At 44.3% G+C, this 15,108-nt stretch overlaps 1 protein-coding gene across 3 annotated transcripts in view; it reads left to right on the top strand.

The window, feature by feature from the left end:
• The window catches only part of SNAP23 (synaptosome associated protein 23), an 86,295-nt gene that overhangs the window by 33,871 nt on the left and 37,316 nt on the right, over positions 1-15,108 (top strand). For all 3 annotated transcript variants that reach the window (XM_077464477.1, XM_077464478.1, XM_077464479.1), the window contains exons 2-3: positions 3,984-4,068; positions 13,029-13,070. In XM_077464477.1, coding sequence (XP_077320603.1) covers positions 4,012-4,068; positions 13,029-13,070 — 99 coding nt within the window. In that variant the 5' untranslated portion in view covers positions 3,984-4,011. The remainder of the gene's footprint in view (positions 1-3,983; positions 4,069-13,028; positions 13,071-15,108) is intronic.

Raw genomic sequence — 15,108 nt, 5'->3', positions numbered from 1 at the left:
GCCTATTCTGGCACTTCTCTCCTATATGAAAAATCATTTTTTTGCTAGAAAATTGCTCGGAACCCCGCAAATATTATATATATATATATATATATATATATATATATATATATATATATATATATATATATATATATATATATATACACACACACACACACACACACACACACACACACACACACACACACACACACACACACACACACACACACACACACACACACACACACACACACACATATACATTTTTTTTTTTTTTTTTTTTTAAGCAGACACCCTAGGGAATAAAATGGCAGTCATTGCAACTTTTTATCTTGCATGGTATTTGCGCAATCGTTTTTCAGACGCCTTTTTTTTGGGGAAATTAAGTTAGCCAATTTTTTTTATATAATGTGAAAGATCATGTTATGCCGAGTAAATGGATACCTAACACATCACGCTTTAAAATTGCGCACACTCTTGGAATGGCGCCAAACTTTGGTACTTAAACTCTATAGGCGATCCTTTGAAAAATTTGACAGGTTACCAGTCTAGAGTTAGAGGAGGTCTGGTGCTAGAATTGTTATAAATAAAAATTTATATATATATATATATATATATATATATATATATATATATATATATATATATATATATATATATATATATATATATATATATATTTATTTTTTTTGCTCAATTTATTCCTATTACAAACAATGTAAACATCCCTTGTAATAGGAATGGTGTGTGACGGGTCCTCTTTATGGAGACATGCGGGGTCAGTAAGACCCCACATCTCTCCTCCAGGCTGGAAAGCATGAGATAGAGAAAAAAAATCACCGATCTCATGCTGGCAGCCGCGATCGTGGCTTTATTTCCGGGAACCCAGGCATGGCATCATAATGTTGTGCCCGGGCCTACGACAGTCATAGAGATGACTGGTAACCATCTGGTCACTGGAAATCCCTATGCCCGTCATCCGGCGGTGGGCGATTCTTTCTGTGGGCCACCGATGGCACGGGAGAGCCCGGAGAAGCACCAGATGGCGGTGGGAGGGAGACATCCCAAGATGGCGCACATTCACAGCAGCGGAACGGAGGACGCAGGACCTCCAGGTTAGAGCGGTCGTGTGGGGGGGACCTCGCCTACCGGTAAGTGTTTCCCTCCCCAAGCGCCCTCTATGATGGCCATCCTACTAATAGCCATCTACTAATTTATACTTATGCAATTTTACTAGGTTAACTCTGCACATATAAATACCTATTGTGCATTTGGCAAAGATTTGGACCTCCTGCTGTACTCTCTATGGGCATACTGCTCATTGTGCACCAGATTTATTACCACACTCTCCTGGGCATGTCTAACACCTATACCTGAATCCCAGCATTGAAGAGCTGATGCATTTTTTCCATGCTGCAATATTTAAAAGCACCTGGCTACATCGGTATGTTTATGCTATACCCATATTAAGATATAAATGATATGCTCTTTAATTAAACATACTTACTATCTAGATTTTTTGACTATTGTTTTATAGCTGACTTTGAACCTCCCGTGCCCGCCCCAAAGGGTGGTCAAAGCCTGGTTGCTAAGGACTACCCGAACTCCAAATGCTTTGTGACTTGATGCCTTTGTGGTGGTGAGCTGCACACGTCGTTTTTTACTCCTTGCTTTTTGTTTCAAGGTTTTGTAAAATAATACATAAAATATGTTGAACTATGCTATTTTTGTCAAGTAAACTGTGATTAACTTCGATTTCAGACAAACAAGGTCTCCTGAAGAAGCGACAGCTAAGTCGCGAAACTAGTAGAAACTAAAGACCGAATTGGACACCCAATATCGTCAGAATATTTCTTTTGTCTACGATTATAGCTACATTGTGCAATTACTTAAATTTTATGTCTACATAATTTTTCTTTTCTAAAAAAACTTTCTATATATATAATAATAAACATTTGTATTTTTATAAATTGGTATCAAGACAGTCCATTACTTTGTTGGGTGATTTTAAGGAAAATCATGGTTGTGATGTTCCATGTATCAGTTTCCTTTTTTTCTCTCAAAATTTTCTTTGTAGTCACTATATAAGGATGAGGATACCATATAATTTTGTCTTATAAACTAGGCACAAAAAATAGAACATGGCATCATAATGTTGTGCCCGGGCCTACGACAGTCATAGAGATGACTGGTAACCATCTGGTCACTGGAAATCCCTATGCCCGTCATCCGGCGGTGGGCGATTCTTTCTGTGGGCCACCGATGGCACGGGAGAGCCCGGAGAAGCACCAGATGGCGGTGGGAGGGAGACATCCCGTTGCCTGTAAGAATGATCAAGCAGCGGAACTGCTGCTATGATCGTTCTTATCGTGCACAGGCCTGAAAGAATATCTAAATGATGCCTATAGCCGCAGGCATCATTCAGATATTCCCACTCAATGTGACGCCCTTAGTATTGAAGTGGTTAAGTCTGTTTTTAAACCGAGCTATCTGACAGACAGATGTAGTAGTTAAATGGTTTGTCTCAACGCTTTAACGCTGACAGGGGTGCTTACAATCGGCTATTCCTTTATGTAAAACCTTTATGCTAAAAGGAACAAAACTGCTGCTTTAACTGGCAAGCTGGTGTTTGCCTTCAATTTGTTAGTGTATTTAAATCCAGGCTTTTTCATCCAGGATGCCTTCAGGTTTCCTCTTGGGTGCCTTGGTAAAATTCCTATAAATTGCCTAAAAATTATGTAACTAAAAGGCAGGCTTCCTCTATTTGCTGGCTTGTATACAAAGTCACATTTTCGTTGTGCATTATTGCAAACTTTCAGCTGCCCATGTCCTAACAAGCAATGATCTCATCGGTTGATAAGGAGGACATCGGGTGCCTGCACAGCATCCTCCCCTGCCCCTTTCCATCAGCAACGGGGTCACATTAGCTGAGCTAGGTAGAGAAATTGAGGGGGAAGAGAAACATTGTAACAGGGGTGGCTGGTGCTGGAGGATATTTTGGGGGGGGGGGGGCGTGCAGACGCCCCCCTTCAGATCCGCACTTACCCTACGGCGGAGCTCCCGTGGACTGCTGTAAAGCAGGCTGCTCCTCCAGTCTCTCCTCCCTCTCTGGGCTGCTGTCATCTCTAATCCATCCTCAGTGTACACAATACTGCCATTAGTCTACCTGCCCCCGGCGCTGAGTGATTCGCACATGTTGCACACTCTCCTCATGCCGACACTGGTAACATGACCCCCGCTCTCCCTTTCTTCCTGTATGTCTCACTGACAGTGGTGGGCACGCGAGGTGTTAAGCCACTTGTCTGGCCGGAGACTCTACTCTCCCCCTGACACTCTGTCGCTGCTCCCCGCTGCTTCTGGCTCGGCTGATCGGTCAGTTATGAAGAGGATGGCGTCTCTCTTGCCAGAATTCTCTCACATCCCAAGGTGGGGGGGGGGGGGCTTGGGGTGCAGAGCACTGCGCCCTGAGGACAATGTAAAACTGGCCAATTGGGGTCATGTGCCTGTGAGAGGGTGAAGGACCTGGTAGAAGCCTGTTGGTCTGGCACAGTGCACTGCCAAGGATTGTTTCTAGCTGGGGAGCTTGTAGACCGGCCGCTACTCTCTACCATATCTCACAATTCTTTTGTCCACCTGGCAGTTTTTAAAGTGATTCTACACACTTCTACATGTTTCAGTACCTCTTGTTGCATGCTTTATAGTAAAAGAAAAAATAATACATTTAAAATCCAACATGGAGAGCGGCAAATCTTCATAATGGACACAGCAGGTATGCAGTTTTAGGAACTTAAACAGGTATGCTTTGCCAGTAGAGTTCTTCAGAGATGGAAGAAACTGTGTGGTCATTTAACTTGCCAATATCTACCAAAATCTGGCTCATGTATTGGGTAGACTGACATTTTTTTTTAAATAGGATTGGCCAGCTAATTCGAAAAATTATATTGCATACAAAAAAATGCAAAATGTTTAAAATGTGTGTTTGTTTTTTTTTTTAACAGCATTTGAAGAAAGAATCTTCCTTTCACCATGGATGACATGTCGGTAGAAGACATTCAGCTTCGAGCCAATCAGGTTACAGATGAGGTATGTGTGGATGTGTGTGTGTGTGTGCCTCCCGTCTGATCCACCTCCAAGAATCCTTACAGTGCATGTGACAGGAGTAGAGACAGGACCGTGCATTAACTATTGATCTAATTCTTGGTCATTAATGCCCAATATGAAGCTCTTCCCATTTAATAATGAGCCTTCAGTTTAACACATTGAAGAGGTTTACAAGCTTAATAAGCAACCCCCTACAGCTTGCTAGGATTAAAAGGGATTGTGTATTTAAAATATGAAAATGTTCTCTGGATATTGGTATGGGTTAGTAATATGATCAAGAATGTGTGTCTTGCATTCAATAGTGCACAATATTTCCACTGTGAACACTGCTCTCCATATCTGACAATGGCAGTGCCAGATTCCAGCCAGTCTTCACTGCTCCCTAAAGTTTGTAATGGTATCTTGGTTAGTTGGATGCCTCACAAATTCTAGGTTAATCCTCCAAGCCTTGGCGTGCAGACGGCCTGCTCAGGGGGACATTCTGTCTCTCATCTAAAGCACTTCAGCAAAGTAGAGCATAAGGGTTTGTATAAAAAAAATAAAATTCTATTCACCGACCGACACAGCTCCTCTCTGTAACAAAATGGGTTGTCAGCCCTATCACTGGAAATTACTAGTCAAGTTGTAATACAACACTTCAGAATGTTTAGTTCTGCCCAGGGGGCGGTCCCTAGGCTACAACCCCACAGCCTCCTCTAGCAGACTCAGTTTTTTCTTGCCTAGTGAGGAGATAAGACCTAGGAACCCTGCGGGGCCCATAGGTCTGTTTTTTTTTTTTTTTTTTTTTTTTAATGCAGAAGCTTGACTTTTTGTGCAAGATGAATGATCCTGTGATCTTCTATCAACAGCCAGCTGATTGACAGGCTGGTTCACTTATCCTTGTAGTCTCCCCAGTCCGGCCATCGAGCGTGTGCAGGTCGCAGCTACGGCTCGGCAGGCCATGTCATACCTCAGCTCCAGAGGTGGTTGGTGAGCTTTATGCTCTGGGGCGTACATATGACCGTGCTACCAATGTCTGCGTCACAGTATGCCTAGGCCAGTAGTCTTCCCTGTACTGATCAGGAGCTGACTACCGTGGAATGTCTCCCAGCTTCGGGACTGGTAAGTACAGCTCTCCCTGCCTCGGCAGGGTGGAGCAGCTGGGCATTCCCTGGAAGGTCGATTAGGGGGCACCCCTCACCCCCTCTCTTCTCTCCCCTGTCCCTAACTCCCCTCCTTTCCCCCCCTCACGGGGGGGGGGGGGCTGTACATGTGCTGACCTGTGTGTGTGTGTGTGTGTGTGTGTGTGTGTGTGCGCCTGGGCTCTCACCTGGGGGTTTAGCTGTGCTGGGTGCCTGGGTCCTGAAACCTTGTCCTGCTGGATGCCTGTGTAGTCTGCCTGTGTAGTCTGCCCCTGTGTTGGTGCAGCGCTGTGTCTGCCACATGTTTTCTCTAGTCCCTCATAGCGCTGTTCGGTGGCCATTTTAAGTATGGGCAAGGGTCAGACTGGCTTCTGGCCTCAGGCGGCCATTTTCCTGGTGATTCCCTATTAAGAACACCGGCGGCCATTCTCTTGTGATGTCTTCCAGGGGCACGGGCGGCGTGCTGACTCTCCGCCATATAAGCATATTCAGACACGTAAGTAGACGCCCAGCGCTGAACTGGCAATCCTCCGCCTCCGCCATTCACTAAGTGGGCATTTGTGTTTACAACTATGCTCTCCCCCAGTGATCTCTTATTATGTGTAAGTATATTGCAACCATTATGCAGCCCATGCATATCTATCCACATCAATATAGGCAAATGTACAGAGGCCAAATTAATGCCATGATAAAATATATAAAAAATTGTAAAACTACATCTCAAAAGAATGTAGAGAAACATGTAAAGAATATAAGGAGAGACCGTCAGTGAATTCATTCAACTTTAAATAGAGGCAAAAATAATCACTGATTTAAAATGTGTCTCCATCTGTCAATTTTACTTGCCAAATGGAGAACAGATCATCATGATCTAAAAAAAATTTTTCTCAATACTGTAAAAAAAATTACTTCAACAGCGGTGAAAAAAATAAAACATAAAATAAAAAACAACCCCAGGAAGACGGGGAAAAAATGGGGTACCACGACCTTTCATGCCAGGGATATTGCCCCAACCTTGGTAAAAATTTCATAAGAATTCAGCGCCAGTTCACATAGAGGTTCAGCCATTGACCATAAGTGACACCCTACATAAACAATCCCCCCATAACGTCAACTATTGTCAATAAATGCATTGACATCAGTCTCGACATTGAGGCCATTGGGGGGGGGGGGTAACACTGTACCTTGTATATCCAGAGTTCCCTAACTAGGGAGCTCCCCCCTCCAGTGGGCACTGTATTTAACGATTCCCAAAAATAATGTGTTGGCTGGATTGCGATTATGGTGAATCGCATAATGTTTAGAGACAGAATGGTACTTAAAACCATTTTTTATATTGGTGATATGTTCACCCAGATGGACCTGCATGGATTGCTTAGTTCTACCGATATATTGGTGCCCACATGGACATTGCAATAAGTAGACAACGCCCGTTAAACTACAGGTATTGAATGGTTTGATTTTATTTGTAACTGATGCACTAGTAGAAACAAAGGCCTCAGTCTTTCTTTGCTTGCTCACATTCAGTGTGCAGACCTGACACCTGCGACACTGATGGTATCCAGAAAGATTTTGAAAGGAGACCTTTTTACTAGGGGGAGTCACTACATTAGGGGCAATCCTATCCCGAAGGGAAGGAGCCCCCCTAAATAACACCTGCGGTTGTATTGGTAGAAAAGTTTTAATAAGTCTCATTTCCCAATAAATGCCAATGTTTCCGTAAAATTTTCTTGTTACAATAACATTGGCTTGAAAAGGTGGTAATGAAAGGTAAAGTGGGTCTCTCGCATGCTTTTTTATTCATAGTCATCTGAGAGTAAGGTGGTTCTATCAATATTCGCCACCTCCTCCAATGTTTTCTCTAATGCATCAATCTCCTAACCCTTCTCCGACCTATCTTTAAGAATCCCTGCCTGAACTCTCTAGTCCTCCAGAGTTGTACAATTCCGTCTCATCCTAATAAACGGACTCTTGGGAATTGATTTAAGCCAAGAGTCATGACAACTCCCCAAGGGTATATAGGCGTTCTGGTCTGTCGTCTTAAAGGTACCCTCATCTTTCGAGATGGTGATATCCAAAAAGTAAACTTCTCTGAACTTGCCTCATGTACAAATTTGATGCCCCTATTGTCATTCAAGGAGCGAAAAAAATCGTTCAACTCCAGGGCAGTCCCCTACCATAGGATGAGGACGTCATTTATATACCTAGCCCAGAACCGTAGGTGTGGATTTCGGTCCTTATAGATGAAGTCCTCCTCCCACTTAGCCATAAACAAATTAGCAAGGCTGGGGGCATATTTAGCCCCCATAGCCACGCCACATTGTTGTTTATAGTACTGGTGATCAAACCAGAAATAATTATGACCCGCTGCATATTGCAGCAGGTCAATAATAAAGGCCTGTTGTTTTCTAGACAGCAGAAAAACTACTCAAATAGTATCGTACTGCCACAATCCCAAGATCATGTGGTATAATGGTATACAGAGATGTTACATCTGCAGTTACTAATATAGTATGATTATTCGGTTTTAATCCTGATAACATATTGATCGCCTGTCTGGTATCTTTAAGATAAGATGGCGTTTGCCGTACCAGCGGCTGTAGGAAAAAGATCTCTCTCAGATCTGCAGTCAAACTTCTGAGGAACCGCAAGTGGCCGTCGCTCCGCTTTGCATGCGAGTACTGGGACTCATGGTAGCCTCCTTTTGAGGCAGTACCCTTCGCCCAGTTCCACACCAGAGTACTTCAGAAGGAGATCTTGTTGAAATGGGACAAATCTCAGTTGTTCCTGGATCGACAGATCCAGGTGAGCCAGCCAGTCAGGGACTCTCTGATCTGGTGGTTGAAGTCCCCGGTGATTCAGTCCGGAAAATCGTTCCTTCCTCTGACATGGATGGTGATCACTATGGATGCCAGTCTATCCAGCTGGGGTGGAGTGATGGGGATTCAGTCAGCTCAGGGCCTCTGGTCGACGAAAGAATCCAAGTTGCCGATCAATCTGCTCGAATTGAGCGATCAGGCTGTGCCTCCACACATGGTCGATGAGTCTTCAAGGGCGTCCTATCAGGATACAGTCGGACAAGGCCACGGCTGTGGCGTACATAAATCACAAAGGGGGAACAAGGAGCTCAGCCGCTGCTCGGGAGGTCGCTCACATACTTCGGTGGGCAGAGCGACATGTACCGGCCCTGTCGGCCATTTACATCCCGGGAGTGGAAAACTGGCAGGCGGACTATCTGAGTCGACAGATGCTGGACCCAAGAGAATGGGCATTGCATCCGGAGACATTCAGGCTGCTGTGCCTGAAGTGGGGCAACCAGATGTGGATCTATTGGCCTCCCGTCTCAATCGGAAGGTGCCAAGATTCGTGTCCAGGACAAGAGATCCGTGGGCAGACGCGCTGGTGGCTCCGTGGGATCAGTACCAGCTGATCTACGCATTTCCTCCCCTGAAACTATTGCCACGTCTGCTTCGCAGAGTGGAAGCCGAGGGGATTCCAGTAATCCTGGTTGCCCCAGATTGGCCTCAGCGGCCCTGGTACACAGACCTGGTGCGTCTGGTGGCAGACGCTCCCTGGCAACTGCCGTTGCGAGAGGACCTCCTATCTCAAGGTCCAATCTTTCATCCTGCTTTACCATCGCTGGCTTTAACGGCATGGCTATTGAGAGCTAGGTTTTGAGGAACCGGGGTCTGTCGGACTCTGTGATTCCAACTATGTTGAGGGCACGGAAAGCTTCTTCTCGGAAAATATACCATCGTACCTGGAAGGCCTACATCTCCATGTGTGAGGAGAAAGGATGGCATCCACGTTCCTTTTCCATAGCCCGGATCCTGCTGTTTCTCCAGCAAGGAGTAGACCAGAGATTGGCATTGCGCACCATCAAGGGGCAAATCTCAGCCTTAGCTGTCTTTTTTCAATGACCCCTGGCATCGCACTCCTTAGTGGGTACCTTCGTTCAGGGGGTACGACATGTAGTCCCTCCGGTGCGCCCACCGTTACCCCCATGGGATTTGAACCTGGTGTTGGTCCTTCAAAACTCACCGTTTGAGAATATCAGGGAGATTCCCCTGTTGACTCTTTCCCAGAAAGTGGTCTTTCTAGTGGCCATTACATCGGCCAGGAGGGTTTCGGAATTGGCGGCCTTGTCTTGCAAGTCGCCCTATCTGGTCATCCACAGGGATAAGGTGGTGTTGCGTCCACATCCATCTTTTCTACCGAAGGTGGTCTCTGCTTTTAATATCAATGAGGACATTGTATTACCATCGCTGTGTCCTAAGCTGAAGCACCCCAAGGAGGTGGCCCTTCATGCTCTCGACGTGGTTAGGACCTTGAAGGTGTATTTGGCTGCCACGGCTTCCTTTCGGAAGTCAGACTCAGTTTGTTTCGGTGGCTGGTCCAAAGAAGGGTATGGCGGTCTCGTCCGCCACCATTTCCAGGTGGATCAGACAGATTGTAGTACAAGCCTACAGCCTTGAAGGGGCAGGTTCCCCCCTTTCTGGTCATGGCCCACTCTACGAGGGCAATCGGAACGTCTTGGGCCTTTCGACACCAAGCGTCAGTTGCTCAGGTGTGTAAGGCGGCGACCTGGTCATCTTGTCCTTACGTTTTACCAAGTTCTACAAGGTAGATGTCAGTGCATCGGCTGATGCCTGTTTTGGCCGCAAAGTTTGGCAGGCGGCCGTGTAGTTGCAATTAAATATGCATCTTTATTTTTTCCTGGTTTTTCGATAAAAACGCAGTACTGTTGTGTTTAATGCACCGTTGCATTACTTCCGCAATTGGTTGCGGTCTTGGGAATCTCTCCTGTTGAGGATACCCGGTTATGTGGTGGTGTTTTTCCACACACTGCTGTTTTTTTGTGGGTTTAGTTTCACTAGTTCCCACTTGCCATGGTGGATGAAGTTTTTTTTTTTTTTTTTTTTTATGCTGTTTTTCCCACCCCTTGTTTGGCACTGCTTGGGGACGTCCCATTTTGTTAGAGAGGAGCTGTGTCGGTCGGTGAATATAAGAGAAAATAGGATCTTCTGTACTCACTGTAAAATCCTTTTCTCTGTAATTCACCGACCGACACAGCACCCGCCCCTCCTTTTTCGCTTTACGTTATACTGCTTGTTGACGTACTGAGTCTGCTTGAGCAGGCTGTGAGGTTGTAGCCCAGGGACCACACCCTGGGTGGAACTAAAAGTTCTGAAGTGTTGTATTACAACTTTGCCTAGTAATCTCCAGTGATAGGGCCGACAACCCATTTTGTTATAGAGAGGAGCTGTGTCGGTCGGTGAATTACAGAGAAAAGGATTTTACAGCGAGTACAAAAAATCCTATTTTACCCTTTGGCCAGGATATAAGCATGTTTCTTAATCACGTTAAAAGCAAAAATAGGTTGGCTGTCCCTTTTTTAAAGTTGTAACCAAAGCTAAATCGGGATACCTAGATATGTTCTGAAAAGGAAAACCTATATGTGCACAAACGCCAATATACAGCAGCACAATGCAGTCATTATTCTATATAATCCATATAACTGTTGAACCACAAGTGTCAGCAATATGATAAATAACTTAGATGTATACATAGTGCATTTCATATAGCTGCACGTTTTAAAGTGAGACTCTAGGTTTTTGGAAAAGTTTGTGTCTGATAAATGTATTAATGTGTAAATATATGTTGGATCTCCTGAGCTGTGAAATGATTCAGCCACTTATTACTGTACCATAAAATCAATACTATAGTTTACAGCTCATGGTGTACTTCTGAGACTTGCCATTTGTGTGAGAGCTAAGGGTCTTTGAGACCCCTTTCACACTGAGCCACCCCAGGTGTCAGCGGGAAAGTGGCGATATTTTTACCGCCGCTTTACTGTAGTTTTAGCCGCGCTATTAGGACGGTAGCAGAGCAGTTTTAACCCCCCTGCTAGCGGCCGAAAAGGGGTTAAATCCGCCCGCAAAACGCTGCTGCAGCGGTGCTTTGCCGGCAGTATGGCAGCACTGCCTCATTGTTTTCAATGGGCAGGAGCAGTGTACTCACCACTCCTACACCACTGCAAAGAAGCTGCTGGCAGGACTTTTTGGGCCAGCACAGCGGCCCAGTGTGAAAGCACTCTGGCTTTCACATGGGGTTTGCAGCTGAGGCTTTTTTTTTTTTTTTCAGGCACTATACAGGTGCTATTTTTAGTGCTGTAGCGCCTGAAAAATGCCTCCAGTGTGAAAGGGGTCTTGGCCATAAGCGCTTTTATAGTTTTATTTCTCCCCTTGGCCATTCACAAACACCCGGTCTTAAAGTGATTCTAAAGGCTGATTTTTTTGTTTTGTTTTTTATATTTTATTTCTTTTTTTCTTTAAAATTTCAAACCTTTTATTATGCTATTATGGTTTTGCACAGAACCGCCCCAATCCTCCTCTTCTCAGCCCCTGCTGGCACGGGCTTTCATAGACTTTCTCCCAGAACCCTGCCCCTTGGTCTGCATATCGGACATGCTCTGTGACCCCTGTTTCTTTCCGGACACAGCTGATCATAGATTGGGGTAGAGGGTCAATCACAGCTAATTACATGTAAACAGGCTTGTTGGTTGTCGGCAGCCCTTTCATCACATGTCTCTGTAAGGAAAGAAGCGCCAATAACCATCAAGGCTGCCAGCACACTGTTTACACTAAACTCATTATGCTTGCAGTCCCATCACTGCTCATCAGCGCACACCAGTGAAGAAGAAAAATTACTTATTTGCAATATTTTAGAACGGAAATAAAGCAAAAACGTTTTTCTTCAAAATTTTTGGTATTTTTTGTATGTTTAGCAAAAACTGAATCCAGAGGTGATTAAAAACTACCAAAAGAAAGCTCTATATGTCTCAAAAAAAATTATAAAAATGTCATATTACAGTGTTGCATGAGCACACAATAGTCATTCAAAATGTGACAGAACTGAAAATTAACCTGGGCAGGAAGGGGTTTAAGTGGTCAATATTGAAGTAGTAAAGAGAAGTATGTGTTGTATGTGAGTTTTTTTTTTTTTAAGAATCATACTTGGGTGGCTGCAGCATTTGTCTGATGCTGCATCTGTCCCCCACTGGCTCGAACGCTGAGAACCAAGCGATTAAAACCGCTGATCAGTCGGTTCTCAGAGCTCCCTGAGCACAGAGCTGGTGACTGTCAGTGGCTGCTGTCTGCTCTTATTGGAGCACTGGTCTGTGGAGGGGGCAGGAGCAGGCCTCAGGCTCTGTGGCTCACTGAACCGGGTGCCAGTCCAGGCATGTGGGTGGATCCCGACTTCATTGTCTCGATCTTACCCAAGCTTGGGCCGGCTCTGTGACATCACAGGAGTGCAGAATGAACGGCACCCCTGTGATCTCCTTTAATACTCCATAGAGATGAATGGTAATGTGTGAAATAGGTGCTTAAAACATATTTGAAGCAGCCCACGCTAATGCTGCACTGCATGAAAAACCAACAAGTGAGAGTGCAGTTGTGATAAGTTTTAACGCTTTCATTTGTCCATGACATAGTAAAACCATCAATGTAATTTAAAAATCTGTTTCATTAACCAGTATTACAAAAAATATGAAAATTACAGCTCACCACTTGGATGTGGTGGCTGCATTTATTTTCTTTTATAGGCTTTTTTAATTTTATTCTTTCGCCTGCTGTTTTAGCCAGGTATTTTCAACTTTACTTTAACAGACCAAGCTATCCAGAAAAAGTAGTAGTTGGACAAACCATTTAACACTGACAGGGGTGCATAAATTGATCAGCTTTTTTAAATTTATGTAAAACTGCATAATTAACTTCTTAGTTCTGTTTTCACAGTTTTTTTTTTCCTTCCATTTTCTAGTCTCTGGAGAGCACACGGCGGATGCTGAATCTGGCAGTGGAGGTAAGATAAGTTTGTTAGTCTCTGTTTGAGCCAGACCATAGTCTCTATACTAAAACTCAGAAGGAATAGAAAACTGTCAGTTGTCACATTTTGTCATTACTTGTAAAAAGATATCAGATTGTGTTTTAAAGTAAATCTTTCAAAAGAGAAAATATGAGTACTGCCATTCTGACATTTTGAAAATGCCAGTTACCTGGCTGTTGGGTCGGAACCACTAGATTTGATGCCTGGCCTGGAGCAAGTACAGAGATCCAAAATTGTCAGACCTCCTTATTTGTATGAGTTCTGGGTTTGTGATTTGCAGAACTGGAAGCCAGAGGATCAGCATGAAAACTCGGCACCTGGCATGTGCAGAATGAGAAGTCCGTAATTGCAGCAATATGTTTGTTAAAGCAAGACGGTGACCTTCACCAGTGGTGCTCTTCCTGTACTTCCATTATTAGTGCAGGACCGTTCTCTATACAGCAGCCAATAATGACATTAAAGTGGGAGTCCGCGTTTAAAAAAAAAAAAAAGACAGCAGCTGCAGTATTTTGTAGCTGCTGTCTTTTAAAAAAAAAGACTTTTAAAATAATGACACTTATCCGCCCAGCGCGCCCGCGATGTCGGCACCCGAAGCCGATCTCTTGATCGTCTCTCGGGTGCTGCCTCCGCCATCTTGGGTATGGGAATCAGGAAGTGGAGCCTTTCGGCTTCATTTCCCGGTTCCCTACTGCGCATGCGTGAGTCGCGCTGCGCAATAAGGATGGTCCCCGCTGTCTCTGGGATCCGTGTGTTTCCCAGCAGGCAGCGGGGGACCTTCGGAAAGGGGCGTAGATTCTGTGGAAAGGGGCGTACCTTCTGCAGAATCTACGCCGGAAGTGGGTGCAGATACCTGTACTGTACAGGTACCTGCACCCCCCTCCCCCCTGAAAGGTGCCAATTGTCGGAGGGGGGGGGAGGGTTCCAATGAGCGGAAGGTTCACTTTAGGGTGGACCTCCGCTTTAAGTTATTTACATTTAATATGAACACTTTACAGACACATTGACAATATTAAACCGATGCCAGTAACAAACACTGGACTTTAGTTAATCTTTAAGAAAGGTTTCTTTTAATATTTAAAAATGTCTGTTCACAAGACTATTCTAGACTTTGTTTTATTTTACTTGTGTAAAATTCCTGCCTAAAGCAGATGCAGCAGATTGTCTGTTACCTTTTTATTGGCCTGAAAAGTTGTTTCTGTGCCCCTCTCTGATTTTAGTTCCACTTTAGCTGTGTGCCTCTACCAAGTGGCTCCCCCTACACTGAGACACAATGCAGCACAGGACATGGTGAGCCAGTAACTGGGAAAGATCAGCTGCAGGGAGACCATAGGCACAGCTTTCTGAGTTAGTTTATCTTTGACATTCACAACCTAGAGTTCAGTAGGGTCAGAAATGGACAGTCCTTGGGAGATAAATCCACCAAATTTCCTGTCCTGGTGACGATATCAATTGCACAGAAGTCCAGGTAAAACTGCTCTAGTAAGAAAAGAGCAGCAATAAAAACTCATGCCCTGGAGAACAATAATTATGATTATTATTATTATTATACAGGATTTATATAGCGCCAACAATTTACGCAGTGCTTTACAATATAAAAGGGAGACAATACAGTTACAATACAATAAAATACAAGAGGATTAAGAGGGCTCTGCTCAGAAGAGCTTACAATCTAGTAATGAGTGTCATGATACGTATATCGCCAAATATTACTCCAAATCGGGTGAGGCTAGCAGACAAACACACTGCAGATATACAGCTAGGTGCCTGTAAATACAGAAGTACCTGGGTAAATTCACATCTGGCAGTGTACTGCTATTTTTTAGGAGGCATTGTGGATAAAGGGTATATTTTTAGGGGTGCTGCTTATGGGCAGTTAACATTTCTAGACGTTTCCTATAACATAGCTCACTTCACTTTTTGAGTTCAGGTCCACTTTAATGGCACAAAAATGTAGTTGGCATGTTCAGTTAGGTTGATGCTGAAGTTGGCTGTCAGGAAATAAAACTAGCTGCTT

Source organism: Lithobates pipiens, unplaced genomic scaffold (assembly GCF_037356315.1).
Source record: "Lithobates pipiens isolate NorthernLeopardFrog02 unplaced genomic scaffold, aLitPip1_a1.2 Scaffold_30, whole genome shotgun sequence".
Lineage (NCBI taxonomy): Eukaryota > Metazoa > Chordata > Amphibia > Anura > Ranidae > Lithobates > Lithobates pipiens.
This window is presented reverse-complemented; position numbering and strand designations above follow the sequence as displayed.